The sequence below is a fragment of the Leptonotus elevatus genome, chromosome 11 (assembly GCF_054856555.1).
Source record: "Leptonotus elevatus isolate MCC_2025b chromosome 11, RoL_Lele_1.0, whole genome shotgun sequence".
In the NCBI taxonomy this organism is placed as follows: Eukaryota; Metazoa; Chordata; class Actinopteri; order Syngnathiformes; family Syngnathidae; genus Leptonotus; species Leptonotus elevatus.
In genome coordinates this window covers 6,773,381-6,795,324 of record NC_141249.1, presented here as the reverse complement: position 1 = coordinate 6,795,324, position 21,944 = coordinate 6,773,381, and the positions used below count along the sequence as shown (strand labels likewise).

The window sequence follows — 21,944 nt, the reverse complement described above, 5'->3', positions numbered from 1 at the left end:
TTATTGTTTACATCTACATGAAATGATCAGTCACTCAATTTAGTTTCTGTGAAGTCAAATATTTTAGATGTTATATCTGGACATAATTTTTTTTTTAGTTTAAGCTGGTTTTTTACAGTGTAATTGCATAGTAGACATTTCAAACACTCATCAGCCAAGTTATTTGGATGTTTCAATATTGTGACCTCTTGAAGAGGACAGGTTGAGTAACGTAGACCTCCTGACTCCATACCAGACAATCAAGCATGTTTTCTTCATTTATTATTATTATTTTTTTTATGTTTGTTGCCACTAAAAGTGTATCAAGTGACTAACTGACTCAAAACAAAACAAAACATGGAATGCCTAAAAGCTCAGTTTTGGGCAGTATTGTGCCATGTTTGCAGTTTTATAACCCAAAATACGAAACAGGCATTTTGATGGTTCATTTAATTTATTAAAGTGAAAAAGAAACATTTGTTTAAACAAAGTGAGTACCACCCACAAGTAATATTTACACCAGTGTTATGATGTTTTTACATGAACTTGACTGCAGGGATACACACACATTTATTTATTACAAATCAATCTTTCCAAGTGAGAACCAATCACGAGTGCAAGTGACATCAGTATATTTACAGATTGTTCTTAGTCTTGTTTGTAGCGTCTCGATATATCTCACAATGCTGCATCTTCCAGTCCACACATTTTGAATCATCTCACCTGGAAAACAAAGCAAAAGTGCGACTAAATATTAACTAGACTGCAAAAAGCTGACTGGATGGCGGATTTGGCGTAGTTAAAATTAAAGTAAATACATATTTAAAGAAATGTATTGTATTTTCTCTGCGTAGTCATCAGTTACTGTGTGATATGCAAATAATGCAGCTGTGCGCTTTGAGTAAAAGTTACCGTTGAGATTTTGCTGACGCTTTGTACTGCACTCGGCCAGTTGGCTGCAGTTTGTCTGTTCTGATGTGGGGCCGACAGCACGCCCGTGCTCTTTGGCAGGCCCACCTGCAGAACATGTCTTGATTACATTTTATTTAAATATGGGTGCAGTTCACTGTGATTGCACACACACAAACACACAACGTTGGCAAGTTCAACTCCAGAGCTTGAAAGGTGACAGAATTCAAGTGTTGTTGTTATCTCGGCCGCCCATCCTTCCTGCTGTTGCTGCTGCTGCTTCTGCTGGTGGTCTCTGATTCCTCTGGAATGCTGAGTCCACACACGTCCACCTCACCTCTGCACCATGATCCATTTAATCACAGACCATCTGTGCACTACACACTATGTCGGCTGCGAGTATTGTACCTTGCAATTGGGCAATGCCATCAGGGTCTGCAACTCGTTTTCTCTCAGGGCCAAAGTGTCGGCTTGCAATTGTTTCTGCTCTCTTAGCCGGTTCTGCTCAGTCAGCAGTTTCTCCAACTGAATAGAACATGTGTTAGTTTAAAAAGAAGAGTAGGAATATACTAGAGGGTGGGTGGTGATTTTAAAAGAACCTTCTCGTCATGAGTCTTCTGCTTGAGTTGCAGCTGCCTGTTGGTTTCGGCGATTGTCTCGTTGCGGGTGCGTTCGCACCTCTGGAGGTCAGCGCTCAAGTGCAACTTTTGCACCTCCAGTCGGCTCGACATGGCTTGAATCTGAGCCACCTTGGAGAGGAAGGCAGATGTGTGATGTTTTTTTATGTAATGGCATGATACTCTCTCAACTTTGTGGAGGAGAGATTTGGGGGTTTAGATATGAATTCCATTACGTTTTTATAGTTAAGTTTTTTGAACGATTATAAATTTCCAGAGGTTTTCCAACCTTTATTGAGACAAGGCAGATATTTTACATGAGAAATATAATGTGCCACTTTGTCAAACAAAAATGCCACAAAAAGTGGATTTTACAGTTGCACCTTCTGCCATCTAGTGGAAGAGCAATTTGTCAATATGAATTTCACTATACGATGCCGACAATGATAGATGACAAAGATAGGTTACTTCGTTGGCGTTGGGCCGAGACCTTGTACAATACCTCCAAAATAGTCACTTTTCAAGAGACCCCAAAAATGCCATGTTTGTTCAACCATTAACATTGCGTCATCAAAGAAGAAAGCCGTTTTCAACACTTTAGATTGGTCAGTAAATTGTAAAAATAACACCCAGTATTATAGATTTTTTTAAAAATATGACATTATTTTACGAGGTTTTGACCCGATGTCAGCGATTTGTAAAACAAATAGCAATTTTCAGATCCGTGAAATTGGATGTTTTACATTCCATTGATGTGTAAAGATACAGATACAGGTTCGGAATCACTGATTTAATCTATTACATCTTGTCTAGTGCAACGTTGATTGGACTTATTTACTACTGATGAGAACTAATTTAGCAGTATTACTTCTGCTTATCTCAATAAGAGAAGAAAAGACAATGAGATTATGAGTTTTTGCCTGCAAATTGAATACTTTCAGAAAGTGATGATGCAATCACGCGCAAAAACAATGAAGCAACATTTTAACACCTCATTTTGCAGTGTATCCCCATTAGATTTGCGCAGTTATTTGGAGAGGATATATGTCTTTGTTCTCCATAACTTGCTGCTGTGTCAGTGGAGCCATAGGTCACCTTAAGTTCACATCAGTGGACAGCTGTGTCCTTAACTCAGTCTATTAGTAGTTTTCCAGAGAAAAGGCATCCTCTCTGGAGGATGTAAATTGTTCTCAGTAATACGTCTGAGTGGACTTAACAAAATTCAAGGTCTAATGAGTCATTTATGTCAAGTCAATATAATGTTCCATGGTATTATGATTGTTTTGAATAGGAAAAAATGTGACGTATATACCATATTTATCAATTCTATGCACATACCTTGTTGCCCACGTTGTCCAAATACAGCTGAAACTTGTTCTCCACGTCTCTGGAGAGGTTGGTGCAACTGTTTCTTATCTTCTCCATCTGCTCCTGCTGGCTCTCACAGGTGAGGTGAAAGGTCAGTTGGTGGGGGAACAGGTTGTTGATTTTGTTCAAAAAATCCCTTGTCACCGATTGGATTCCATCCAAGGAATGAGCAAAGTCCTCTTTACATTTCCTGGTGAAACATTAAAATCAAATTGACCTGTATTTATTTAACCCTACAATGATTCAGTTTTAAGTTTAAAAAACACACACACACACACACACACACACATACCTGGTGTATGCGGTGACCTGCTCCGTCAGCATGGTGTTTTCTCTGCGTAGGGCGATGACGTCCTGGTGGTGGACGTCTCTGTCCTTGAGGGCGCTGTCCCTCTCTTGACTCAGGTAGTGTACCGTGTGGCTGAAGTTGGCTTCGATGAGTTCAATCATGGCCTTCTGCTGCGCATTGAGGCTCTGTAAAGTTTTCAGCTCATCTGGAGGGATTGCACGAGTCTTTTAGAATATTATCTCAGGAGTAGTTGTTTACTTAGTTTGTCACTTTGCCAGAGAAGTATGGATTTTTTTGTTTCTCAATCTTCTGACCCTTTATGACATTTTGACACTGATTATTTGATGGTGTCATTTTTAATTACAGATTAAATTTATGAGAAAATATTATGGAATATTTTTTAATTTCAGTACTTCAATACAGTAGTGAAACTTAGCACCTAATTAATATTATAAAATTTCATTTCAAAATAAAATGTTTTAATTCCTTATTTATATTTGCGTACTGGAGTAATTAGAGTTAGAGTCTAATTTGAACTTGGAAAATCATGTCACGTCAATAGCTCAGACGTGCAGTTTTCTCCCTGGCGTGAAGAATTCCACCAAGGTTAAAACTTTTTCTTAACAGTGAATCAGTCATGATCATTGAATCATTAGAATCATTTAAATGAATAAATAACTATAAATAAATAATAAAATAAATAACTACTAAATAATTAATATATGTGAAATGAATATATTTTTTTAAGTAATAACATTTTTATTTTTTAATTATTTCTATTTTTTTGTATCTTTATGGTTATGAATAATGAATAAATAAATAACGAATTAAACTTTTTGTTGCACTCACATTTCTAAAGCATTCAAAGAAAGGATGTTTTTGAATACTGTACATACTGCTTGTAGTGACCATGACAGGTTGCTGTATGGGGGGAGTTGGGCATCGCATCACCATGCTTCGCGTTGTCGCAATCTGCCTCTCATAGTTGGCCTGCATGAAGAAGATTTTTGGAAGAATAAAAAAAATAATGATCCATAAACATGCTGCTTGAATATATCCACTTACTAATTTAGTCATGAGGTCAAGCTTTGTGGCATCGGCGAGAGTGCTGAGCTGCTCTAGCCGTATGGCAAAAGCGTCTTTCTCAGCCATGCATGCTCCAAGTTGAGCTCGCAGCTCGCCTTTCTCCTTCCTCAGCTGTATGTTGTTCTCACTTAGCCTGTTGAAGCCCAGCTCCAGCTCCTGCACAAGAGCAGAGCACTTGTCATCATCTCAGGACACAAAAGATGCGTCGATTGGATGTGAGCAAAAGGCTGCGGCAGGAATAAGCCTGCATCCTTCCTGGAAATAATCATCTCAAATCCCTCACCTTGACTCTCTTCTCCTCGGCCGACTTCTCCGGCTGCCCGTAGATGAGGAAGAGCACCAGGCTGACGATGATGAGGGACTGGATGAGTGAGGAGAAGAAGAAGACGATCCTCAAGTAGTAGCCGCAGCTCTTGCCTTTGGGCTTGTGCAAAGGCTCCCTCGCCTCCAGCCCAAACTTGGCCGCGGAATAGCTGGAGCTGTACATGTTTGGAGGTGAAATTGTGGCAACTGGTTTGGAAGACCTAAACAACAATTGCCTGGGGGACCCTCAAATCCACAAAGTTCTTCCTTGAAGCGCAGAAACCTGAAAGTGGCAAAGTCGTCTGTCTTGTGAGGTTGTGACACCGTCACAGTGCAACACGCACGTATGGACGTATGTAAACACAAATCCCGAGGAGAGAAGTGGGGCCATGTTTATAAATGCACACTTCCAGTCCATCCTGGCCCAGCCCTCACCTCACATACCTCCCCCTCATCGTCCGCCACCCCCTCATCGACCTCTGCCACTGTTAGAGCCTCAGCAACTTGTGCTTGCAGTCATTATTACTAAAATAGATTGTTGGTCATGGGAAATTCTACAGGTGTACATCATGTAAATAATGCCCATTGTCATTAGATAGAAAAAAAATCTACTCTTAAACTGCAGCATTCTTCAGCAAATTACACATTCCATGGTGAAGAATGGGTGCTTACTTTCCGTACCTGATCATTATTTCAGTCTTATTAGTTTACTCAAAATACTGCAACTTCCTACTGTAATTTTTTTTATACCAGTGTAAATGATCTGGTATTTGTTTCAGACAACACTCTGTTTATTATGCGAGATAGTATTAATCATTTGTTGTATGTTTAGCAAGCTCTTGTTGGTTAGGATATTGCAAATTTGAAAGACACTCTTATAATATTAACTCGTTGAAACCCCAAAATGTATAAATACGGTTTTAAAGCAATGGTAGTCATTACAAAAAAATGGCCAGAAGGTGTCAGCAGAATATAAGAGATCAGCCTGGGCCACGTTGCAACAAGCTCTTTTTGCCAGTGATTTCAACAGGTTGGTGAATAATGATGAAACTTAGCTATATTCTAATGCTGCAAAACGTAAACAGACACAAATGTACTTTTTTCCTGATGAAAGAAGAGACTCTAATCTTTCTTTTGGTAGGCTACATGTTTTTATAGCAATAGAACCCAATATTCTGTGTATTTTGCAAAATAAATCGGAATCCAGTAGCGCAGCCGGGAGCAAAAGGTGCAAAAATGGCTGGAAAGCGGAGGTACTAGTGGGCTAAGGTAGAATGGAGGCAAATAGCCTCCAAGCGCATCGTTTTTAACACTATAATACAGTATAAAGGGAAGTTTAAAGCACACTTTTTCAAGTATCAAAGCTTTTGCAGTTATTGTGATTTTATCCAACCTATTCTTACAGATACTTTCTTTGTGTGAATGAATGCATTTTGTAATGTAGAATGTGTACATTTTCTCTGGCACTTACAAAGCTACTCAATGCAAAAAAAAAAAGAATTTCGAATCGCTACTGCCACCTGTGGCCAAAAAATGTAACTGCATTTTCTTCACATACGCAAGCAAGCACACATGACGTCACAGCTAAAGACAGAAGGTGGGAAATTCTAACCTGAATCCAGTCTGAAAACTATTGGCCAGAGGCTTGCAGGAGTTTCCAATGTGAACAACAAAGGTGTTAATCTACTAATTAAAAAAAAACCAATTCTGTCATAAATGGTCAAATGAAAAGGCTAGTGTTAAGATAGTTTGGGGCAAATTGTTACAAAGATCAGCTTTAAACAGGAAGTCAAGTTAAACAAATGTCTTTATTAATATGTTCTATGCGCCTCCACTAGTCTAAACACGGTATTCTGATTAATATTGCGTTTGTGGAATATGAATTAAGCAGAAAAACCCACCCATTATTATCCATCTCAGGGGGCGGCCATTTTGCCACTTGCTGTCGACTAAAAATGACATCACTGTGCTTAAAGGCTCAGATAACAACCAATCAATCATGACTCACCTATTTTCTGGATTTGGTCTTGTGACAACGGTAAACTGAGCCCTTGGGCACTGTAATGTCATTTTCAATCGACAGCAAGTGGTAAAATGGCCGCCCCCTGAGACGGATGGGGAAAAAACTGATGGATTTTGCTAATTCATATTCCACAAACGTGATATTAAGTAGAATACCGTGTTTAGACTAGTCGAGTCGGAAAGAACATAATGTGAAAACATTTTTGACTTGACTTTCCCTTTAAGATTGACTTTGCTGGGCGTTATTAAATATTATTTTTTATGAACAAAAACAACAGGAGCAATAATCCATTTTGTATGCAGTTCATGTTTTTTCTCCGTTTTTGGGACGCTGTTGGAATCCAGCCACACAGCATTTTGTTTTGAAAATCTGCATTAATTATTTCTGTTTTAAAATAAAACAATTGCAATTCATAACATGTGGTTAGGTTGTTTTCCTTGCAATAATAGCACTGGGTCCTGCCTAAAAAGTCATGTTTCAGCTTTTGACTTTAAACAAGTACAAAGGCAGCACTGAATTTCAAGGATAAATATTTGAAAATGCATTAGAAAGAGCACAGTTATTTTCCAAAAACCTCCACCATATACAAAATTAATAAAGGCTTGCAATTAAATATTTTTTTTATTTCTGGCAATTAGGTTGCATTGCCACCTACAGTAGATGCTTCTACAGATGGTGGATGATTCCTCCCCACATTCCCCAGACTGTCGATGAGCAAAATAAGAAAAACAGCATATCCTGTCCCAAGCAAGCACGGAAAGGAGTCGTGGCAGCGGAGGAGTGAAGGAATGAAAACAATGGGGAGCTGTCATTCTTCAGGGATGAGCGGATAACAAATTCTCCCTGCAGCACAGAGTCGGCGGGCCCTCCCGCATGCTCTTATCTGCAGCGATGACGTGAGGGCCAGCCGACACTGCGGAGCTGGAAAAAGGGGAAAGGTCTTCTGGCCCCCGAGCTTTCCTGCTCCCCATTGTCTCACTAACAACATTCCGGTCAGGAAAAACCTCATTTATGAAGGCTTGTGAGTGACAGAAAGTGCATAACTATCAGAAGTGGAGACCGATGTTGGATTAAAAACAGGAAACCTTGTGTTGGAGGGATAAGACAAAATGCCTGCTTTAGATAAGTAACAGGAGACAGGAGATGCATTTCGTCTTTAGGACCAAAGTAATATTCACACCACAGGTGAATGAAAGATATCAATTATGAGCAGGGCCTTCACCAAAGTGGTAACTTGGGCGAGATTTGGCATCCACCTTCATCGACAATTTACATACAATTTTTAATATTGCTTGTTTTTCTTTTGTCTCTTTTTATCATTCAGTAGTTTGACATTTCTTATAGAAGTTTCATTCCTTACATTAGTTAGTGGCATTTGCATTCGATTTAGGACTTTGAGAAAGATCTACAAAAATCAGAGAAAATTTGTTATTGTAATTAATACGTGTAAGGAGTAACAGAAACATAATAAGCACATTTTTAACTTAACTCTAACAGCTTTAATTTTACTCATGTTTCACTTTTCTCCAAAACAAATTAGGCTGTTTTAACTTTTCAGCTTAACATTAAAGCTGCTCAATGCAGGAAATTGAATTTCGGTTCGCTGCTGCCACTTGTGGCCGAAAAATGTAACTGCACACTCCCTTTTTCCCGTACACACCGTGCATATGATGTCATGTCCGCACAGTCGGAGGGAAATTCTAACCCGAATCCAATCTGAAAAACAATTGGCCAGAGGCTTGCATGAGTACCCATTGTGAATAGCTAAGGTGTTAATCTGCTAATTAGAAGATTTTAGAGTCATAAATGGTCAAATAAAAAGGCCAGTGTTAAGATATATGGGGCAAATTGCTACATGGAGCACCTTTAAAGAATATATTTACGTGTTCTTTTTGCACTTAATGAAATATTCTTATACTAAAAAAATATTAAAAATGTTGTCTCTCAATCACGGAATCATCATTTTCATATACCATTTGAAGTGCAAATACCAGAATTATAAATTTGGAATGTGGGCACTTCAGATAACTTCACATAGTTGATGCACAGCGCTGCTCGGACTGGGCAGGAATGCTGATTTCAAATTAATCCATCTCGCTCCTATTTGCTTATTTGATTGTTTATATTAATTTCAATTCACTCTTTTTTGACTTGACACATATTGTTCACTTCATAGTGCCTGTCCTGTACTCAATATCTTCCCTTATTTCCAGGAGAAACGCTGCCACCTTCTGACAACTATTAGAAAGCAAGAAACAATACATTGAATTCGGAGTTGGACTCACTCAACAGAATGCAAAGAGTCATTTGTCCCATTTTGTGTCGAGAAACATTATAAAACTGCATGCAAAGCACAATGGATGCCCGGGGCGTCAGATTTTGATGTCCTTTGAAAATGAATTTGTTGACGGGTTTAGTCGTTTCAAACCCGAATTTGAAACATGACCCTAGTTTAAAACCCTATTTTCAAATCTCAACCATTGTTTAAAACAATATTTTGAAACCAAAAACCTTGTTTAAGCCCTACTTTGAAACATTAACCATAATTTGAAACCCTAGTTTAAAACCCTCATTTAAACCCTATGCAGTTGTGATGGATGGACGTTTTGCCATCTGGATGCCCCTTCCACATGCCTGTGAATACACAATCAAGGTGCAGTGTTGCAGATTAATTTAGTGTCAAAATGTTATTTTTATAAAGTCTGACTGATTTATACTGTTGAATTGGAAAGGGAGTGGATTTCCTACTGATAACAGTAAGGCAAAGAATGAAACTCAATCTTATTTTTGTAAAATATATTCAAACAACAAAAGGACCACAACATGACCAAGTAAAATGAAAAAAGTGTGCAATAGTACATTGTGTTCCAGTGCACGACTTCAACTGTTACACATGAACTCAGACCTCGATCCTGATGATTAGTATTAATTTTGCATCCATTCTAATCAAGGAACTACAATCCAGCTGCTGGTCTACTCATTTACAGTGTGTGTTTATTTCCCCGCAGAACAAGTCCCATTCTAGACGGTGGCCTCAACTTCCTGCGCCTCTTCTCCCTCCAGGAGGCTATATGACGCGTGACTCTGAAAAGGCCTCTGCAGAGGGTGGGCGAGAAGTTTGGCCATGCAATTGTGCAATTCGATGGCGGGGCCGCTCAAGGAAACCTCGAAGCGATAGCACATGCCCTTTGAGTCCAGGTTGCAAAAAGACGTATAGTTGTCCTGGAGACAGAAAACAAAAGGATGAGAATGAGAAAACAGTAACATGCGTAGGCCCTAGCAACTTGGCGAGAGTCCCCGCTCACCCGCCAGCTCGTATCCTCGCCGTGATCTTCAGCGCCATTGTGGAGGTAGACCACGTCGAAGAAAAAATAGGGAAACTGAAGCATTTTCTGAAGGACACAAACAAGAAAGAAACATTCATGGCTCTGCTCAAAGGCACCTGGACAGTAGTTGGGAAGCAGACTGACATCTCTTCAATATCTAATTGTTTATTTTTTTGGTATGCAGTTGACTAGAACCAAACACCCGAGTCATTACAAATGATCTACTGCCACCCCATGGATGCTTGAAGTAAATGAAAATAGGTGAGATAGCAAGCGTCTCATTCCTACTTACACTAACTGCCTCAGACGGGTTGAGCTGCAGCTGTCCTGCATGGCGGCCGTAAATAAGTACAGTTCGCACCACGTAAGGAGGCGGCACAGTCTGAACATTCTCCATTGACGGCAGCTCAATCTTCTGACGACTGTTAATCAGACAAGCCTATTTTAGTCAAATGATCTATACTGTAGAATCTTTTGTGAAATGAAGATGATGTGTGAAAGAGCTTACATGACACTCAAAAGATCTTCCAGGTCTGCAGAGGAAAGTTAAGGCTCAATCGAAAATGACGTTTTGGAATGGTACCTGAATGGGCAGTAAATGGAAGGATACTGAAAGTCTCACACACGTTGGTCTCCAGGTCATACAGACAGCTGCACAGCTCTCTGGGGTCTGAAGTGAAGCCTGAGAGCTGAGACAAAGTGGAACGATCAGGGCCTAGATCATTTATTACCGGGCCGCAAACAACCACTTCCTCCTGCCTAAACATCAATGACAAAAGCTCACCAATTTACAACGATGACCCAAAAACAGATATGAGTGGAGAGCTCCTTTGAAAAAACAGGAAAGAACCAACTAAGGTGGATTCTTTAAGGTGAGATGAATACAATATGGAAACTTGTAAAATACAATTCAAACAGTGGTTCATATATTTAAAAAAAATAATCTACACACCCATGTTCAAATAGCTCATTTCAAAACCTTCCACCAGCGAACGGGTTCCAAATACCAGTCAGTGTTAGCAAAAACCCTTCAGGCTTCTGCTAGGAAGCTAAACAAAAAATTTTTTTTTACAACATCTTAACTATATTTGGGGTTCATCAGAGGAATTTAAATAGTGGCAGTTGTGTGCTGACTGATTGTGAATGGTTAATTCTGAACACAGCCACATACGTCTCAGTTATAAGAGGGTGTGTACACTTGTGCAATCACATTATCTCTGTTGGTTAATCGTACTCTCGAAATGATTTTTTTTTTTTGTAGGGCAGGTTATATGTCACATTAATTGTGGATTTAAAAAATGTTTATTTATCTTGGTCTGTTGACCTTTCAAAGCAACTGTAAATGGATCTTGAATATTCCCGTTGAGTCCAATTTTCTTTCTTGATTAATTAAAAAAAAAAAATCTAAACTTCGTTATAAAGCACCCTGCTACAAAAAAGGTTGGAGGTTACATGAATACTTTCAAAAGTGACTCACCCACAGAGCGTCGTCATTAACCACCACCAGAGCAAACTCGTGCCGTTTGTCAATCTTGTGCTTAGTTCTGACAAACATCTCGATCATCTTCTGGGAAATGTTCAGGGCATTGGTTTTAGAGCTGGGGAGAAACATACATGATGGGAGGGGGGTGGAGGGTGGGAATCATTACTACTTTCAATGGGTTGGGAAAGTTTAGACAAGGAGCATACCCATTAAAAGACTCCAGTTTTGGTAAACACATCTCTTCAGAAAGGTCCAGGCAGATGATCTACAACAACACACATTCTATTAATCTTGTGATGATTGTTTGAATCTGTAAGAAAAACATTTCCAGTACGAATGCAAAGGAGTGGAAAACCCAAAATATGAGCCTACCACTTTCTCTGGACAGTTAACACGAGGAACTCGGATTTGGTAGTCTGCCGGTGGCGGGACAGAGGCTGCCATTACGGGCTGCTGTGGTGTGGGCTTGGGCCTCTCCTTGCATGCAACAACCAAAGCATGTTGTATGGCCGTGGAGGCAGAAGCGCCGGCAACGGGAGTGACGGTCTGAGCCGCAGCCGCGGAGATGGTCCCGGTGGTGGAAGACGAAGGACTGTCACTGGCCGACGCCTCGCCCTCGCCTTCGACACGGCTGCCCACGGCCGGTTGCGATAAAGTGGGATTACCACCACCTCCGAGGCTACCTGTGCTGCTTCGACGGTCCTCCGCACCTTCGGGGTTGGAGCGGGTTCGCGGTCGCAGCTCCACCAGGCGCTCCTCGCCATCTGCGGGGCCAGGCTCGGGCGTCTCCATGGATATAAAGGCTGCTGAGTTCTGAACAAGAAAGGGAAAATGTCATCTGACTGTCTATTTTCTATAGCGCTTGTCCTCATTCTGGTTGTGGGTGAGCTGCAGCCTATTCCCTATGACCTATCCCGCTTAGCCTAGGACTGGTCGCCAGCCAATCGTAGGGTATATAGAGACAAACATCCAATCACATTCTTTCACATCAATGGATAATTTTGAGTCTTCCAATAAAATTAACTTCAGGTGAATGTTTTTGGAATATGGTAAGAAGGCACAGTTCCTGAAAAACACCCACTCATGTACAGGGAGAACATGCACAGATTTTTCAAAAACGAGATTTATCTACTACTATAATATAAATATACTCAGATTTGCTTCCCTGCTCAAACTAATGATAGTATAAACCAAGCACACAAGCAGCATGATGAATTATAACTGTATTGTTTGTAGTGTACTGCATGTAGTCTGAAATACGCTTTAATAGCTTAAAACGCAGGTATAAAAAAAAAAGATAAAACAATATAATTTATAATTATTGTTTGATGACAGCGCAGTAGCAAAAAAAAGCAGTTAGCATTAGCATAAGGCAAGCCTTAATTGGAATTTTAAAGCGTAACTTGCTCTGTGCGAAAAGACGTACGATTTAAATAAAGACTAGACCTACCAAATTAATGGCTTTGATAGTTCTTGGATGCAAATATCGTGAAACTCATTGAAAGTAGACCGATGTATCGCCTAGCAGCTAGCGTTTGTTTTGAACTTCCGCACAGGAAATGACAAAATTTAAACCGCTGGGCATTATGGGAAATATAGTTTTGTAAAGAAAGTACCTTGCCTCCGCATCGCTTCTGAAGAAAACAAACAAATTGAATGTTGCATAATTGCATGTCTATAATAGTGTATTTCCAAAATATTTCACTTTATAGCCTACTTGTTATCTATAGGTTACACCAAGAGAGTATTAAGATTTCGAAACATACACAAACAGGTATGGCAGAAGGCGCGCACGCACACACACGCACACACGCACACACAATTGTGTATTGTAAGGGTGGGCAATTTTCAAAAACAAATCCAAATTTAGAACTATAATAAGCCATTACTTAATTAATTTGCACACATTCTGCGTTCACACCATTGGTCAAAGCCTGCTATTTAAAAAGCATGAAATTTAAAACTGGACAAAACAGGAAGCGACACAAAGTGACGAGGAATGGGTGTGGATGACTTTCCACTTACTTCATTCATCACACTAAACACTGGTTGGCAGATATGCAGAGAGTGGCAGACATTCTAATGAACATTTAACTATAAAATAACTGTAGCGACAGTTTAAAATCTTTTTTTGCAGTGGGAGGGGAACATCTACGGTTGAAATTTCTTCTTAGCCCTAACTATCAAGTATGGAGGTAGGTCATGCTTAAGCGCTTGACTATTTAAAATGTGACATGATGTTATGATGGTACATTATGTAATATGTTAAGAAACTTTGGAAATAACAATGACATTGTAATAGTGTTCAATTAGCAATTGAGACAGCAATATTTTACTGTAGAAGAATGACAAACCTATGAACGACTGCAGCAGTAAACAAATGAATCTTCTTGTAATCATGTCATGCTGGTACAGTATGAACATTGAATCAGCAGAAAATTTACTCAGGATATTCCATTATCACAGTCTTCTATCAATATATAATATGTGTGTTTGCATGAAAACATGTTAGGTCTTGGAATTTCATCCAGTGGATGTTTGGAATAGTCATGCAGAACAGGAATGTATCCCTATTGTTCTCTGTCTGATGGAATGATGAGAAATGAGTAAACAATCAGCCAAAGCTTCTGCACATTAAATAATAGATTTGTTTTGAGATTATTTTCAATGACAAGAAACTACACGTTAGTGTTAACGTTGCCGTTAATTTTACTTGATTTTTGTGCACAGCGTAAGGTTGTTTGATGCACAAATATTTGTACAGGCAGGAAGTTGCATACAGGATGTTTTAGTTTCCCCCCTTTCCGCAGCTCAAAACAATAGGCGCCAATAACACATCTACTTTGAGAGCACAAAAGATTTCATCTATAAAAATAATTAAAAGCCTTCTTAATGAGGCCTTCTTCATTCATCCTAATTAATATGAATTAAACGAGGAATAAGCAGTTCAGATAATGGATGAATGGATAAATGTGGTGGACAATTAAAAAAATTGCAAGTAACCTCTTCCAAACTGTTGTATTGTGATTGGTCTGCCCTCTTGTATAGCATCATTAAGGTATAATCGTTTAAATTGTCTGTACCGAGCTTTACATTTTAAAAATTTAAATATCAGTCCCAACCGATTAAAAACACATGGTTTTGCAGCAGTTCAGTTTGGTCCGATGTGACAGCCTGGATACAGCATCTGACAGTGACAAGGAGCTGACGACGCGCTTCGACCATGGGAGTCTTTACCCTCAGGTGGAGCCTTCACCTGCGGAATTGGCTCAGTGTGAAGCTGAAGTGGGCACGTTGCTCAGCATCATCGCTGAAGTCAACAAAAAGATGGGCTCATTGAAGGCACCAAGGTAGTGTAAGCAAGAGCAAGGTGATGTCAAGAGGTTCTGAATCTCAATTGGACCAATCTGGTTAAATACATAAATAATGCAATCAGCATTTAATTAAAGCAGCGTAAAAATGCTCTTTCGCAGCGAACCAGGTGATTTGAGACCACCAAGACCAGCCAGCCCTCTGTTTCCTGACCTGCTTTCACACAGGCTAGTGAGAAGCATCCCAGAGAAGAACGTTACCTCTGGTGTCAAATGTAGATCTTCACTGCCTTACCGAGGTTTGTCTCTTTTTTTTCTGCCCTTAAATGCTGCCCATGTAGTGCCACTTAGTGTTGGGTAGAGATTATTTCCTGCTAGGTGACTGAATGTGAGTGTGAATGTAACTCATGTAACACTCAGCTCACAAGTATCATGGTCAGGATAAGCATTCGAAAAGGTCATGGACAGGCAATGCCAGGGCACGAGGGCAGTATTATGGGGATAAGAGTGATGACGTTTCTAAGAGCGAATGACTGACAGTGTCCCTAGTGTGGTCCATGAGATTTTTCAAGGGGCCCTTGTGCCAGTTACAAAAAAAAAAAAAAAAAAAAAATTAAATAAAAAAAAGTTGCCTGGAGAAACATGAGATGATAAAATAATATGTAATCAAACACATAAAGTCAAAGCCTTCATTAAGTACTTAACCTGACTTAATCCACCAATTAATTAACATCTAATTAATCTTGTGCTGCATTCGAGGATCGTTTGAAGTCGGACTTAACGCACTCGGAGTGTCCCATTCCGCCCTTAAAGTATTTGAGGCAAATGTAAACAACAAAGATGTCTGATTCCGATCAATTCTTTGTTGTTCTAGTTACTGCAGTCATTCTAAATCACGTCGTGTCACGTGAACATATGTCTTTTATTTACGTTTGCTTTGAACCCTTTGAGGTCGGAACTGACACAATCCATCTATCCATCCATTTTCCGAACCGTTTCTCTGAGTGGGATACATCCGATTTCCCATTATCCTCTAATGCAACATTTTTCCTCAGTGAAATGACACGATCCGCTCATTGAAAAGCATTCGATTTTGGATTGTTGTAATTTGACTTGTGAGGATTATTTTGGTTTGAAAATGTGCTTAAATGTTGTTTGACTACTATAACAATATGCCTTGTTTGTGTGCTACTCACAGGAAAAAGCAATACAATACGCCTTGGAAACGAAGCGTTGCATTGTGGGAATAGCAGAAATGCCCGGATGTTCGGAATTGTCAATACCACCACTTTAACTTTGCAATTCAAGAAACTGTCAATACTAGCCTACATAAAAATACAACACGATATATGTAATCTAAGTACATAATTTTCAGACTCAATATCTATCAACAATAAAAACATTACAAAAACATAAACAGTTAGGCCTATTATCAAATATAGTTATATGTGCAGACATGATTTGCCAGTTGAACTTGGCTGTAATAAGTTTTGCTCTGACCAAAGAAGAATGAAAAGATGCTAACACGCTAGCTCGCTGGCCTTATAGACATCAGGCTGGCACAAATTTTAAATCTGTTTGAATAAAAGAAACACTTGCTGATTTAATTCAAACTACAAACCCAAACACTACTAATTATATAGGAAATTAATTAAAAAGTGGCTTCCTGAATCGTGTTATTGAAATGATTAGTAATTGCATCTTCATATATATTCCCGTAGGGGGCAGTAGTGTCATGTTGACCGAACTCAAGGTGGCTCTGTCTGCTGTGGAGGACTCAATCAACTGCCGACGGTCCTGGGCAGCCCCCATCACATCCTCTGACCGAGACAAACCCAAAGAGCATCTGAGAGCAGCTCAGGACAGCTGGGACAAGACTACTAAAGTATTGACACAGAAACAAATACAATATTAAATATTTCCAAGTCATTCTGTGTCTTGTCAGCTGTCTTTTTATCATCAGTTTGCTTCTTTTGGTCCCTACAGGTTTTGGAAGAGATGGAAAAGGAATTTGGGATTTCTTGTCCACCGGATGTAGCAAGGGAAACATTCCAGGAGGTAGTCATGGAAAAGTGTGTTGACGTTCCTCCCTCGCAGGCTCAACTTGGAGAACTGCAGAGAGCGCACAGCATCAGCCAGGTGGAGGAGGAGGAGAAGAGCAAGGTGGTGCGTGTATTTAGAGTCGCAGTATTTTGTGTAGGGCCACAAAATATTTTTCTTTGTCATAGTATGCCCATTTTTATTGCCAAGGCAAAAATATTGATCTGTGGCATCGACTTTGGTGACTCATCAGTTTTAACAATATACAGTAGACTATTCAAATTAGACGAAGTTCTTCTCCTGTCTGCCTGCAGGTTGGCCACCAGAAGGCCTGGAGGTCAGCCATTTGCTCTCCTTCATACAAATCTTCAGGCACCACTGGGCCTCAAAGTGCTGACCGGGCCTCCTCCTCCTTTCCGGGTTCTCCTTTACTCCTCAGAAGAGCAGCAGGAGGCTCATTATCTTCAGCAGGTGACAGCTCTCCACTGAGTTTTGTTACCTCAGGAAGTCCTTGTTCAAGCCCCAATGGCCTGGAGACTGAGATGGAACGGCTCAACAGGTGCCATGTCATTTCAATTTAGACCTCCTTCAATTACTAACTACTACTTTTACGACTACTGCTAATACTCTTAATTCACACTCAAACCTAATGGGGAAGTCAAGTCCAAACATTTATTTACAATATTATGTTCTATGTCCCCCTCAAACTAGTCTAAACACGACATTCTCATTAATATTGTGCTATAGCTAAATCCACTCGTTTTTATCCATCTCAGTGGACATTTTGTCTCATACTGCCACTTGCTGTCACCTGAAAATGAGATAACAGTGTCTATGGTAGACACTGTATTGACTCTAAGGGCTCAGGTGACGGCATCACGGTTCACCTGTTTGCTTAGTTTGGTCATGAGACGTTCGCAAGCTGAGCCCTCAGGCACTGTGATGTCATTTTCAGTCGACAGCAAGTGGCAAAATGGCCGTCCCCAAGGAAATTTTAAGAACAGTAACAAAATATTTTTACTTGTCACTTCCCAGTTCCCATCACTGCTGTTGTTTGGATAAATGTGTCCAATCATTACACCTGTGGTGTTTCCAGGTATCTTGAAAAACTCAAGGGCAGGAACGAGCGTCTGACTTTTGTTTTGGAGCGAAGGAGGGCAGAGTGTGAGCAGATGAGTGCTACGCTAAAGCGGCTTGAGGCCGACTGCTCGACCATGCACTTGGCTCTCCGATACTGGTACACAAATAAAACAAGACATGCTTATCATGCTTATGATATCAAAATGGTGCTGTGGTATGTTGCTTTTCCCAGTGAGGAGTGTGAAGAAGCCTACAGCGAACTCTTGTCGCTTCACGATGCTCAGAGGCAACAAAGCATCCCTGCGCAGATCGTCGGTGTGTACTCAGCGCACACTCGTACACATGTTTTGCGTGTGCTTGTTTCACAAACACCAATTGTTATTTTTCTTGTCCTCAGCAGGAGTCGATAACAAGCAGCAGCCTGGCAGTCCATCACCTCAGAACAGGAAAATGGGAAGTGAGGACTTGTCAACATGCTTCACGATAGTTGATGTCACCAAGGAGATGGAAACACACGCAGTACAGAGGTGATATTTTGAAGGACTTCCTGGCACACAAAAACTAATATTAGCAATGGCGAAGTCATTTAGAATTTGTAACTCCAGAACGACAGAGCTGACTGATCGAGAGGTTACGCTCCGTCAGCTGATTGAGAAGCTGAAAGGAAACCGTGCGGCCATTTGCCTCCCAAAGCCACGTCCGCATCAAGCAGATGCCAGAATGAGCACAGATGTCGGTTACACTTCTGGGCTGAGAGTGGGTCACAAAGATAACACCAAGCCCGCTGAAAGCAAGAGAGATAAGACATCTTTGTTCCATGAGCTGATCACAGCCAGGGTAAGAATCGACATCAGTGACATCCACAAATATTTCAAGTCTTGCTCTAAATATGTAAACTAGGAGTGTCAGACGATTACATTTTTTAATCGTAATTAATCACATGACTTCAATAGTAAACTCATGGTTACTTGCCAATTTTACATCTGTTCTAAATGTACAATAAAATGTACAATAAAATATTTTTTCCCTAAACTTTCATACTCTTGTTAACATAAAAGTGGGGATTTTTTTTAAACTAATAGAAATATGGCTGCATCTTTTAGTCATTGATACAGTAATTTGATAAAATTTAGTTAAAATAAAAAAGATGTACAGTACCGATTGTGATACACTGATATTTATTTGTGTTGAGGTCATTTTTCTGCCACTAGATGGCATAATTGCATTTGTAAGACATTGGTGACAGCTCAGTGCATTTTTCTTTTCATATTAAGAGCTATCTAATCTTTAACATGAAGTAACTTGTGAAATTCTGAACATTTTTTAAATGGCAAAATACATCTTGACCCCAGTCTCCACAAATATATGCATTACTTTTAAATGTATTGCTGCTAAATTTTGACATGGACGTGTTTGCTGCGTTGCGACTGGAATTCCCACTGGAATTAATCGTGTGTTAAAAAAATTAGTAGCGTTAAAGGAACTTTAAATTAACTCCAAATTAACGCTATCATTTTGACACCGCTAATGTAAACACTTAAAAGTTGTATAGTACCCTCCTGAATTCACTCAATGACTGATAATAGCTTACATATTTTCTGCTTGTTCAGGAGGAGATGTCGGATCTCCGTGCTCTGATTCGTCTGAAGGAGAAAGAGCTGAGGTGTCTGGAGTGGAGCGCGATGGCCCGAAAAGCACAGGAAGCATCTGGAGCTCGAGTTCCAGAAAGCCCCCAAGAGGAGCCGCAGGACCGTAAGACTGAACAACAGGTACGAATTGCAGCACACTTTTCCTTTACTTTTTCAAGAGATAAAAAGTCAAGGTGAAACGTACAAGAGGGAGCAGGACGTTGGTCTTTTGTGACAGACCCGATTCAAATCTGGGTGTCCCACCTGGGAAATCATACATCGAGCTACCAAAGCAGAGAATCCCTGCAGGCCGGGCGGGATATTTTGGTCAAACAAGGTCTTTAGATGAGAGCTGCTCTTCACACCTCTGCCACTGTCAAAGGACAAGGACATGGCAGCACACATCTTAATATGGACAAGTGTTAGGACACATTTTTAAATGGTGTTTGATTTAGTCAATACAAGTTCAACGTATATCAATTTTATCTCTTCATAGGTGTTTTTTGTTTTGTTTTGTTTTGCCTTTTCAGAGGCTGTGCGAGATTGCTGATAAAGCGTGCAGTGATGGTGACGTATCTGGGCTCAGGATGAGGCACATATTGAAAGAACTGCAGGCACTACTTCAGAGGTTTGGTCATCAGCATACAGTGATGTCAATCAAACCCTCTTGGTGTTTTTTATTTTACTTTCGTTTTTTTGCACTTTAGCATATGTATATCATCAAAATACTTTCAGGTAAAACTAAAATGTATTTTCTCCTCTTTGGCTTTTAGGGAACAAGCCCTAAAGAAGAGATTGGCCTTAGTTTATGACTCACTGAATGGAACGCTCCCAGACAGCACTTCGAGCAGTAGGGACAGTGACGAACATGCAGCACGAATCGCGCAAGTGCACAGGTATACTTGTCCGAATTCCTGTCCAGAGTAGCAAAAGAATGTTCAACCGTTTGGTAAGTGTCATGTAAATCTCTCTTCTTGAATTGTCACCCTTCCAGTAAGGCCTTGAGCTCATACAGACACATTCGCCGAAAGTACAGGGAGCAGGTGTGGAAGCTGGAGCAGAAGCTAGCAGCCATGATGGAGAATCAGCACATCCAGAGCGAGACGTCCAAGGCTCTTGGGGAAGATTCAGAATGGAGGAGGGAAGAGACTGTGCTGTGATCCAAACTAAAATTGTGCTTGTAGGATTTGTGTCTTATTAAAAATATTTCAAACACTACATATATGTACATGTTTAAATGATGTGTATGCATAACAGTCAGACACTGCTTGTTTATCCATTGTGGAAGTACAATAAACTTCAATTTCATAGCGGAACTCACTAAAGTACACTTTATCTGCAGTCAAGTCAAGCCAAGCCAATTACGTTGAATTAAGAAAGGGGGAACATCTGGGAACTGTATTTTAATATATATATAAATTTTATTGTTCACTCTAATCAAGTTAAAGGACCAGGTCTCTTAAATTATGTAAAAACAACAACAACAACAACAATATTTCAATAACAAGAAAGTTTTAGGTTGTAGTTTTGTACACACTAATTGGGTCAAAAAGAATGCAAATTGGGTCAAAAAGAGACTGAGCCAACTTTTTGGGTTATTCAATTTACCCAAAAAGTTGGGTCTAAAGAATAACTCACAAAACAACCCATACAATTGGGTTGCATTGTGGGTTATTAATTTAATATGACTCAACTTTTGGGGTTTAAAAAAGTTGGGTCGATTCCTTTTTTTGACCCAAGTCAATTGGGTTATTCAATTAACCCCAAAAATTCGGTTTAGTTAATAACCCACAAAGCAACCCAAATTTTTGATCCAACTTTTTGGGTTAAATAACTAAAAAAAATGAAATTATGTTAAATGTTGGGTTGGTTCATTTTTAACCCAATTCAATTGGGTTATTCAATTTACCCAAATAGTTGGTTTAAATGTATAACCCACAAAACAACAACAAAAAATGGGTTGCTTTGTGGGTTAGTAATTTAATTTCACTCAGCTTTTTGGGTTAAATAACTAAAAAATTTGTGTCGGTCCATTCTTGACCCATTTTGGGTTATTTTTGATCCAATTGTTTTTAGAGGGCAAAAATGAAATTTTCTGTTTCCTTTATTTGCAATCTATTATTGCACCATTCTGACCTTCCTTCCCACATCCAATCTCGCAAGTCATCTCTCAATCACCCCACTCCCCTCCCCTCCGGCCGACCCTGTGCCCTGTCCCATCCGAAAAGGTCATCCGCAGCTGTGGATGACGGTCAGGAGGTTAAGGCAAAGGTTGAGTGTCACGCCCACAGGGTCACAGTGATGCCTGGCCCTTGTGTTGTGCTGTGAATTGAAGCTTGACAGTGGCAGACGAGGTGGCGAGTCCCCGGCGCCTTGACTCTTGGCCGGAACGCCGTTTCCCGAGCAAAGGTCACCGTAAAGGCCTTGTCTTTCCCGCTCCCCCCCGTACGTCCAGGTCATCGTGGCTATTGTTGTAATAGCTGCCATTAGAGCAGATGATAC

At 40.0% G+C, this 21,944-nt stretch overlaps 4 protein-coding genes across 7 annotated transcripts in view; 2 read left to right on the top strand and 2 right to left on the bottom strand.

Moving 5' to 3' along the window:
* gtpbp3 (GTP binding protein 3, mitochondrial) overlaps positions 1-11,504 on the top strand; it is a 32,041-nt gene extending 20,537 nt beyond the window's left edge. The window contains exon 12 of the mRNA XM_086089687.1: positions 9,583-11,504. The gene's annotated coding sequence lies outside the window, so the exon portion shown is untranslated. The remainder of the gene's footprint in view (positions 1-9,582) is intronic.
* plvapb (plasmalemma vesicle associated protein b) lies at positions 415-4,944 on the bottom strand. Its single transcript, XM_086088265.1, has 9 exons — positions 4,532-4,944; positions 4,228-4,404; positions 4,059-4,152; positions 3,166-3,367; positions 2,844-3,063; positions 1,488-1,637; positions 1,297-1,413; positions 892-996; positions 415-702 (listed from the first exon to the last, which is right to left on the bottom strand). Exons 1-9 carry the CDS (start codon positions 4,733-4,735, stop codon positions 694-696), a joined length of 1,278 nt encoding a protein of 425 aa, XP_085944391.1. The 5' UTR covers positions 4,736-4,944; the 3' UTR covers positions 415-693.
* Positions 9,356-12,953, bottom strand: babam1 (BRISC and BRCA1 A complex member 1). Its single transcript, XM_086089693.1, has 9 exons — positions 12,834-12,953; positions 11,756-12,196; positions 11,590-11,648; positions 11,378-11,498; positions 10,511-10,589; positions 10,409-10,433; positions 10,193-10,322; positions 9,880-9,966; positions 9,356-9,796 (listed from the first exon to the last, which is right to left on the bottom strand). Exons 2-9 carry the CDS (start codon positions 12,173-12,175, stop codon positions 9,596-9,598), a joined length of 1,122 nt encoding a protein of 373 aa, XP_085945819.1. The 5' UTR covers positions 12,176-12,196; positions 12,834-12,953; the 3' UTR covers positions 9,356-9,595.
* A 476-nt stretch (positions 12,954-13,429) lies between these two features.
* ushbp1 (Usher syndrome 1C binding protein 1) lies at positions 13,430-20,660 on the top strand. Of its 4 annotated transcripts, none has more exons than XM_086089567.1 (14): positions 13,430-13,578; positions 14,531-14,733; positions 14,857-14,993; positions 16,416-16,579; positions 16,681-16,857; positions 17,049-17,293; positions 17,831-17,971; positions 18,047-18,129; positions 18,212-18,341; positions 18,420-18,651; positions 19,425-19,583; positions 19,973-20,070; positions 20,216-20,338; positions 20,437-20,660. In XM_086089567.1, the coding sequence occupies exons 1-14, from the start codon at positions 13,573-13,575 to the stop codon at positions 20,600-20,602; spliced, it is 2,064 nt and encodes a 687-aa protein (XP_085945693.1). In that variant the 5' UTR covers positions 13,430-13,572; the 3' UTR covers positions 20,603-20,660. The 4 variants fall into 4 exon arrangements, with proteins under 4 accessions (XP_085945693.1, XP_085945694.1, XP_085945691.1 ...); XM_086089568.1 differs by having other exon boundaries at positions 16,681-16,860; positions 18,215-18,341; XM_086089565.1 differs by having other exon boundaries at positions 16,681-16,860.
* The last annotated feature ends 1,284 nt before the right edge of the window (positions 20,661-21,944 follow it).